This window comes from Gavialis gangeticus, unplaced genomic scaffold (genome assembly GCF_001723915.1).
Source record: "Gavialis gangeticus isolate Ggan-Ray unplaced genomic scaffold, GavGan_comp1, whole genome shotgun sequence".
Classification (NCBI taxonomy): Eukaryota; Metazoa; Chordata; order Crocodylia; family Gavialidae; genus Gavialis; species Gavialis gangeticus.
The window spans coordinates 50,109,403-50,119,453 of NW_017729004.1; the positions used below are offsets into that span (position 1 = coordinate 50,109,403).

Sequence of the window (10,051 nt, forward strand, 5' to 3'; positions counted from 1 at the left end):
AGAAGAACCAGGGAGAGTGGTGAATATGAGGCTTGCCGGAACAGACTAAGGTTGTATATGGACATATCTGCAGCCTGAGACTGCAGGTATGTTTAAAAGAGGTCAGTGCCAATTTCAGCAGTCAGTCTGGTTGCAAAGAACTGGGTCAGCCACATTAGCCAAGGATCAGAGGCAGGTGTGATAACTCATGTGGTTGTTCCAGCCAGGCCTACTCAGAGACCCTGACAATCAGTGTGCATGAAAGCTGATCAATCAAGATAGGTTTAAGTCATCCTGGCAGTGCAGTGATGTTGATGCTGCTCTGGCATCCCTTTTCCACACTAGTTCAGACTCCAGGGCCCTCACTGTGAAACCCTACATGAGATGTACATTCAATTCAGTAGATTTTTTTTCATACAAATTATAAGAATGTGTTAATATAGATCATAGATATGGTAAGAAACATTGTTTAAGGGCAATTCAAAATTGTTAGTTAATAATATACTCACTCTATAAGTCGAGTGTTGAGTTCACCCACATCATTTACATCAAACCATCCAATTTCCTGTCGCATTATTGCATGAAAAAACTGCTGTCTGATTTTCTTGATTTGCCGGCCAGCTGCCACTGTCCAAAATGCAACTTGCATGTAGGCAGCAAAGAGAACACCAGCTCCTATTTCAGAATAATAGTATGCATATCTGAAAGGAACAAAATTGCAGAGGTTTTTCAAAACTGGATTCTTTTCCCTCCAAATGAATGAACTAGGAACAGATTTTAATTTCAATACTTTACCCAGGCAACTGAACAAATATGAAATATTCTTGGATATTATCCACACTTTTTCTCTTTATTATAGGAATATTTTTCAGACCTTCTTTTTACAACCATGTTTCAGATTATATATCCTGTTCACTTAAATGTGTCACCTCCACAAATTATAGTTGCATTTGTGTGTGCCCATGGGGATTAATGTAAACATTGTTAGCTTAGAGGTTAGTAAGATATGTGTACAAAACCTGTTCTATTTGGTACTCTTATCGACTGGAGGTTATGGTAATAGTGAAGAAAGGTTAAGAATGGAATTTTAAAAAATGTTTATGTGATTTAAGAGCACCGTCATATGGATGATTTTGGAATAACCTCCACCTCTTAATCCTATAAAGCAGGAAAGATAATTTGTTTCAATATTGTCATCATTAACTGAGTATGCAAACCTTGGCATACTCTTTAGTGTGAGAATTTAGAAATATTGTAGATATAAAATGCATGTATATTCCTAAAGTAAAAAAATGATATATTAATAATTCAATCAAATAAAAAAGAGGCTCTATACATCCTTAAAATACACTACATTTACTTTTGCTAAGGTAAATTCTAATATTCAGTGAAAGTCTTCAGGGCATTGTTTGTATTTTAATTTCAGTTGTATTCCACTTTATGCCATCAAGCAAAAGAAACAAATAACATTCTGATACCTCATAATTAAAAACATGAATCATATCTAAACTGTACTGTATAGATGAATGACTAATTTAAGATTGTATGGTTAGTTCAATATTGATCCCTTAGCAGAAAATCCAGAAACAGGAAGACTGCAGTAACCAGGAGCACTGCATTAACACAACAACGACAGTTATTACAACATTTGTTCAAATGTATGTTCTATGACAAAATATAGCGAATTACTTTTGTGTCAAATTACAAAATAAGTTTGATCTGTAAAGAAAAGTCTTTCATGTACATTAATAAGAGAAGGGACACTCATTACCTCACTGTGAAGGAATTATTCAACAATAAATGTTTGGATAAATAGCCTGGTTTCAGGTTTACTTATTGAGTAACAAATATAACCAGTATGTTTGTTTAGTGCCCACTTTCTGTAGTTATCCATGTAATACTGTGCATTAATAATTAATAATTCCTGTATTTGTAAACTGTTTTGGTGGATATCAGGACATAACATATATTATAGGATGCGTAATTATAAATTGCTTTCAAGAGTAGGCAGGCCTACTTTTTAGAACTAAATCTAGTCTTTCTGGCGAGTTTTTTAAAACTAAATGTGTTCTGGACATGGGTGAAGCCTGTGAAATACCAAAGTTTGTCTGTGTTGAAATGAACTGTATGTTCATGTTGTCTGGGAAAAGGGTGGCAGGGAAGTAAGAAGGGGAGAAGAAAAGCTGGGATTTGAAAGCAGGAAAACAAAACGGTGTAATGGAAATCCATTCCCACATGGAGAAAGGGCAGCAGAAGGGCTAGGAAGCCCTCCTGGCTAAATAGGGAAATCACAGTCCTCCTTAGAAAGAAGAAAGAGGCGTACAAACAATGGAAGCTGGGGACAGGCCTCAAGGAGGACTATACAACAACTGCCCACACTTGTAGGGAACAAATTAAAAAGGCTAAGGCAGAGATCAAACTTAGATTCGCAACAGATATCAAGGACAACAAAAAGTCCTTCTATAGACATGCAGGGAACAAGAGGAAAGTAAATGGGAGTGTGGGGCCACTGTTCAACAACTCGGGGCATCTGGTTACCGACACTAAGGAGAAAACTGAACTCCTGAATGACTACTTTGCCTCAGTATTTCACTGGGCCACGGAGAAAATCATGCCTGATAGGGTACAGAATGAGCAGGACAGAAATGATTGCCTCCCTACTGTTGTCATGTAACTGGTGTGTGATCAATTAAAACAATTAGATGTACATAAGTAAGCAGGACTGGATGAACTCCATCCAAGGGTGCTGAAAGAGCTGGCTGATGTCATTGCAAAGCCCCTAGCGAAACTGTTCCAAAACTCCTGGCACTCCAGAGAGGTCCCTGAGGACTGGAAGAGGGACAGTGTTGTGCCCATCTTCAAGAAGGGGAGGAGGGTGGACCCGGGTAACTATAGCCCAGTTAGCCTAACTTCTATCCCAGGAAAAATCCTGGAAAAATTCATTAAGGAGTCTGTGTGATAGGCTTGCAGAAGGTAGGATTCTGAATGACAGCCAGCTTAGCTTCGTCACAGGCAGGTCTTGTCTTACCAGCCTTATCTTCTTTTATGATTAGGTGACTCAGGAGAAGTGGTGGATATTATATACCTTGACTTCCAGAAAGCCTTTGATCTGGTATCCCATGATGTTCTCGCAAGAAAATTGGAAGACAGTCGGCTTAACTGTGAGACGGTTAGGTTGGTATGAAGATGGTTGTGGAGTAGGACTCAGAGAGTCCTAATAAATGGATCTGCACCATCTTTGTGAGAGGTGGGCAGCAGTGTCCCGGAGGGGTCAGGGTTTCGTCCCATACGTTCCACCATCTTCATCAATGATTTGGTGAAGAGCTCACTGGCCAAGTTTGCAGATAACACAAAGTTATGGGGAAGCGTGGTCATGCTTGAAGATAGGCTACAGAAACAGGCAGATCCAGATAAGCTAGCAAGTTGGGCAAGTCAGAACCAGATGAAGTTCAACCTCAAGAAATGTAAAATGCTCCACCTGAGGACAAACAATCCCCTGCACACCTACAGGCTTGGCAATGCCAACCTAACCAGCACTATGACTGAAAGAGACCTGGGGGTAATAATAAAGCACAGCATGAATATGAGCCAGCAGTGTGATTCTGTTGCCAGCAGGGCAAATAATACCCTGGCATGCATCAATCAGTGCATCTCCAGTAAGACCAAAGAAGTGATTCTTCGGCTGTACTCAGCACTGGTGAGACTGCAACCGGAGTACTGCATCCAGGTCTGGGTGCCGCACTTTAACAAGGATGTGGTATAACTTGAGAGAGTCCAGAGAAGACTCACCCATATGATTAGAGGCTTGCATGGCAAGCCATACGAGGAGAGGCTCACCATATAAGGAGGGACCTGGGACTCTTCAGCCTGAAAAAGAGAAGGCAGAGAGGGGACTTCGTAGCAGTTTGTCACTATATCAGGGGAGTACATCAGGGGCTTGGTGAACAACTGTTCACCAGGGTGCCCTTAGGGAGAACCAGGAGTAATGGCCACAAACTCCTGGAAGACAATTTTAGGTTAAACATTAGGAAAAACTTCTTCACAGTTAGGGTGGCCAGACTGAAATAAGTTCCCTCCAGACATGGTGCTATCGCCTACCCAGAAAATCTTCAAGAGGAGACTGGATAGTCATCTTGCTGGGGTCACCTGACCCCACCTGTCCTTCCTGCCTGGTGCAGGGGGCTGGACCCAATGATCTTCTGAGATCTCTTCCAGCCCTACAATCTATAAATCTATGAAAGAAAAATAGAAGGAAAACTTTGGAGGGGCAAATGGAGAAAAGAAGAAAAACAACAAAAGATGGAGGAAGAGCAAAAAGGAAGTAAAAGAAAACAGAAAGCTAGGAATTGCCATGTTGGCTCCCATGACCTAATCCCATATTCTGCTTCTGGGGCTAAAAGCAGATGTTGTATTTTTCCCTTAAAAAAGCTCATTGTCCTATTTCAAGTACCTGTATAATATGAGAGATAAAATATGCTAACACTTTTTCCTGGGACAATCAGAGCTCATCCAAATTAATTGCCATTCAGGGACAAGCTACTGTGTAAAGGGTTGTGCTGCTCTTCTTTTGCCTCAGGTTTCGACTTGGATCAATCAGAACCATGTCAAATGTGTCTGCTCCCAGCCTGAAAGTAGCTAGTGCCTGATGCTTCAGAGGAAAATACAAGAACCTGCTATTATACAATCATAGAATAGCTTGTACATAGGAAAGTTTAATCCTATAACAATGGCTTGCCCCAAGGTGGGCTGTGACAGCCCCTGGTGGCCACCTGTTCTTGAGGCCACCTCCTCTTCTACTTACCTTCTCTGACTTGATATAAATAAGTCTTTAGAAATGGGAGGCTGCCCCAGGGGTCCCTGAGTGAAATCTCATCTACTCATAAGCTATGGTCTAATTTCTCATCACCTTAAGAGCTAATTAAATAGCATGCTCATCTCTCTTTTTTGCCACACCCAAGCCTCACAGATGTTACCAGTTGATCAATTCATGTCCTACTCCCAGGCTCTGCCCTGCTCCCAGGCTTAATCAATTCAATGGGCTCTTGGCCCCAGTCTTCTCTCTCTGCCCCTCCTTGGATGCTAAGCTCTCTAGCCCCATCTCTGCCCCTTTCTGGGCACTGGGATCTCTCTAGTCCCATTTCTAATCTTTCCTCTGCCCTACTTCCAGGCTCTGGTCTTATTCTCAGGCCTGTTACCTGTTCCGCCCTGTTCCCTGGCTATGCCCCTGCTCCAGTGGGACCTCTGATCTCTCTTGCTAGTCCCAATCCCAAACAACTGGTTTTCTCCAGGCAAGTCTACAATATTCTACTTGACTGTCCTGCTCCGGGGCTCAAGTGTATTCCTGGTGTGGGTCAGGAGCTCCTCTGTAGTCCTCCTCCTCATGAGCTCTTCCTTATATGGCCTCCAGGGTCAGACTGCCTGCCCCAGCTCAGGCCCTGGGCTTATATATTATCTAAGCCCAGCCCCATTCTGGTCAGGTGTTTTCCCTTGAGAGCCACCTGATCCCTGTCTGCAGCCTTTCACCTCTTAAAGTAACAGGAGCACGAAGCTCCCTGTTACACCACTAATTGTAGTAGTTTCCACATTTTGTTCTGAAGAACCAGCTTTTCAATCCCTATTTCATTTTATCCTATCTAAATAGTGAAGGTGAATGTTCTCAGTATGCCTATGAAAATCTAATGGTATCATATCCTCCTGGTATCTTAACTTCAATTACATGTTTGGGCAATAAATTCCATAAGTTTGTTAGGCATTATAAAAAACGTATTTCATATAAGCAAATAAAATATAAATCATATAAAATATAATTTTATATTTTGTAATTACTGAATTCATTGCATTGGAAGCTAGGCTTGGGCTTTGATGCTTTGTTGAGCTTTTGGGAGTCAGCTAGTTTTCCACTGAAAGTGAGCTAGGGGAGTTTTAAGGTAGAGAGTTGTCAAGTTAGACCTAGAGAGTAGGCCTGGGGGTCAGTCGAAGCAGCAGTGTAGGCATCCCTGCATTAAACATGGTAGACCCATACATCTTCTACTTTAGGGATGCCATCTATTTTCTGAAACAGTCTTCTACTCTGTATCCTTGAGTACATTAGATTCATTTAATATTGGCATTACCATAGCAACCCCCTAGCATACCTGTTACATGTTTATATATAAACCTTGGAAAAAGTATGATATTATACTTTAGGTGATTCTGTAAATGGAAACAATATTTTACTGGAGAATGACACTGATATAAATCAAGTCTTTCTACCATTCTTAATACAGCAGTCTGATCTTCATTTAGTGTCCAAATCTTCCCCCTCCTGAAATTCATCTTTAGAAGTTCAGGCCATGGACAGACATTACCTTGTACTCCTACAAAAAGTCAGTGTATGATGTGTATGCCACCTATGGTGCCACAAAAATGGGCATGCATTACAGAAATGGGAATTTCTCTGCAGTGCTACATTTTTAGCACCACATGTAAAGTCTGTACATTTACATATAGTACAACTGTGCTCCCTCAGCATCTCATGGCTCTTTACTCTTTTCCTTCCCTTCAAGCAGCAGACTCCATGAGCAGAGACCCAAGTTACATCTCAGTCAGGACTAGGATCTGTAACTCTATTCATCACAGCAGCAGCAACAGAGTAGTGGACCTGAGGCAGCAGTGGGCTCCCCTCCTGCGGAAAGCCCATTGCTGCCCCAGGGACCAGGGAGCTGCAGCTCTGCTTAGCCCCCTGTTTCCTCTACCCCAATGGCAGGAATTACAATGGCAGTCAGATACTCAACTTGATGACATTTCTCTGTTTTGATGTAATTCAGTGTCTTTTCATCTCATCAATTTCAGAATTTCAGGAAATGTTGTCAGTGAGGGTGGGAACATGGAGCCCTTTCAAAAGGGCAGCAGCTGGTATGTTTTAATTGTTATGTGTGAATGAGCTGAGAATGATTCAAATGCAGCAAATCTGCTCCAGCTTTGGCCATATACAGACATCCAGTTTCTCCTGGGAGAGTCACTGTTCCCAAGAGAAACCACAAGTGTACAGAAGTTCAATATTTTTATCCCAGAGCAAAAATGACTGCTCCACAAGAAAAATAACCCAGGAAAAACCAGGAGCTTCTCACTGGAGACTGAATGTCTGTACATGTTCTCTTCTAAGAAAAGTACACCAACACCCCACAATAAAATCATAGAAATTTAGCATTGGACAGGACTTCAGAAGATCATCTAGCCCAATCCCCTGCTCAAAGCAGGACCATCCCCAACTAGATCATTCCAAGAAGAGCTTTGTCAAGCCAGACCCTAAAAACCGCCAAGCATGGATATTTCACCACCTCTTTAAGAAATTTGTTCTACTGATTCACCACTTTCCTAGTGAGCAAGTTTTTCCTAATATCCCAACTAAATTCACCTTGCTGCAACTTGAGACCATTGCTCTTTGTTCTGTCACCTGTCACCACTGAAAACAGTCTAGCTCCAACCTCTTTGCAACCACCCTTCAGGTAGTTAAAGGCTGCTATCAAATCCCCTCTCTGTTTTCTCTTCTCCAGACTAAATAAGCCCAGTTCCCTCAGCCTCTCCTCAGAAGTCATGTGCTCCAGCCCTGAACCATTTTTGTTGGTTTCCGCTGGACTCTCTCCAGCTTGTCCACATTCTTTCTATAGTGGGGGGCCAAAAACTGGACACAGTACTCCAGATGTGGCCTCACCAGTGCACAGTAGAGTGGAATAATTACTTCCCTCCATCTGCTGGCAATGCTCTTACTAATGCAGCCTAATATGCTGTTAGCCTTCTTGGCAACAAGGGCACCCTGCTGAATGATATCCATCTTATTGTCCACTGTAACCCCCAAGTCATTTTCTGCAGAGCTGCTGCTTAGCCCATTGGTCCCAAGACTGTAGCAGTGCATGGGATTCTTCCATCCTAAGTGCAGGACTTTGCACTTGTCCTTAATGAACTTCATGAGATTTCTTTTGGCACAATCCTCCAATTTGTCTAGGTCATTCTGAATCCTAGCCCTACCCTCCAGCGTGTCTACTACACCCCTCATCTTGATGACATCCGTGCAACACATCCCATCTTCCAGATCATTAATGAAGATATTGACAAAACTGGCCCCAGAACCAACCCCTGGGGCACTTCACTTGATACTGACTGCCAGATAGTCATTGAGCCATTGGCTACTACCCATTGAGCCTGACAATCCAGCCAGCTTTCTATCCACCTTACAGTCCAGTCATCCAACCCGTACTTTCTCAGCTTGCTTTGTAAGAATGCTGTAGGAGATGGTATCAAAGACTTGCTAAAGTCAAGATATATTACATCCTCTGTTCTCCCCACATCCACAGAGACAGTCATCTCACCATAGAAGGCAATCAGGTTGGTCAGGCATAATTTGCCCTTGGTGAATCCATGCTGACTGTTCTTAATCAGTCATCTTCTTCTCCTCCAAGTGCTTAGAAATGGATTCTTTAAGGACCTGCTCAATGATTTTCCAGGGACTGAGGTGAAACTGACTGGTCTGTAGTTCTCTGGATCCTCCTTCTTCACTTTCTTAAAGATGGTCACTATATTTGCCGTTTTCCAATTGTCCAGGACCTCCCTTGATCACCACAAATTTTCAAAGATAATGGCCAGTGGCTCTGCAATCACATCAGCCAACTCCCTCAGCACCACTGGATGCACTGCACCTGGCCCCATGGACTTGTACACGTCCAGCTTTTCTAAAAAGTCCCTAACCTGTTCTTCCACTTCTGCAGGTTGTTCACCTTCTCCCAAACTCTGCTGCCTGGTACAGTAGTCTGGGAGTTGACCTTGCCTATGAAGACCAACGTAAAAAAAGGCATTGATTACTTCAGCTTTCTCCTCATCATCTGTCACTAGGTTGCCTCCCCCATTCAGTAAGGGACCCACACTTTCCCTGACCTTCCTCATGTTGCTAATATACATGTAGAAACCCTTCTTGTTGCCCTTCACATTCCTTACTACCTGCAACTCCAACTGCACTTTGGGCTTCCTGACTATGCTTTGCTTCCCCTCCCTCCTCTGGGAAACTGTGCCACTTGCTGGACTGTTGCTCTAGTGAAGCAGGGAACAGGACATGCTCTGTTCATAATCCCCATGTTATGCTGCAGAGACTCAGTCAGTCTGGGTCAGACAATCAGGGCTGCCTATGCACTGCTGCTATTTTATCTCTGGGCAGACTGAGAAAGCCTGCAGAGCACACTGTGATGTGTGCACTTGGTCCCTCCTGGCTGCAGTGTCAGCAGTACAAGCTCTCTGCTCTTCGAAGACTTAGCTTTTGAATGTTTGCTCATGGATCTCTGGGTAAGTTTTCTATCAGGAAAACAAACCTGGAAGAATTCTCCCAAGTTATTTGAACATATGTATGGACCCTTTAACTCTTTTTTAAAGTTGGAGTGAGTTTGCTACATTTGAATCATTCTCAACTAACTCCTTCACACATAACACTTAAAATACAACAACAACTACTCTTTTGAGATGTTCTCCTTTTGAAAGCATTCCAAATATATGACTGTCCACACACCGAGTAAAACTGTTGATCTTGGTGAAAGCTGGAAAACCCAAAAGGAGAAATGGAAGCTGCACATATAACCCTTTCACATGGTTAGCAGAATTAGCTTTTTCTACTCCTAATCATTATATATATACATAAAACATAATATATACACATTCTAACATAATAGCAGCTCTCAGTTTAGTTCCATCTATTCTTTCAACATAGGTTCAAAATGCTGACACCCTGAAAGAAAAAGAAAAGAAGAAAGAATGAAGGAGAAAGAAAAGGAGTAAATAACTGGGGGCAATGAAACAAATACACAGGCTACTACTTGGGAAGAAAGGAATAGAAAATGCTAGCATAAGACAGAAAAGCAAATGGGAGGGCACAAAGAACTCCTGCCATCTGAAGAATGGAAGATACATAGAACACTGGTTGGAAGAGAGTGAGGAAACCTTGTATAGGCAACAAAGGGGAAAAGAGTCTGTAATTAAAAAATATCTGCATCTGGAAAAGGGGCAGAATGGGGGACTCTGGCATGGTGAGAAGTTCCTCAGGGGGTATGCA

At 42.4% G+C, this 10,051-nt stretch overlaps 1 protein-coding gene across 1 annotated transcript in view; it reads right to left on the reverse strand.

The window, feature by feature from the left end:
* Window positions 1–10,051, reverse strand: part of LOC109291375 (phosphatidylcholine translocator ABCB4-like) — a 116,211-nt gene that overhangs the window by 90,861 nt on the left and 15,299 nt on the right. Inside the window, exon 6 of the mRNA XM_019508366.1 lies at window positions 489–680. Within this exon, the coding sequence (XP_019363911.1) occupies window positions 489–680 (192 nt within the window). The remainder of the gene's footprint in view (window positions 1–488; window positions 681–10,051) is intronic.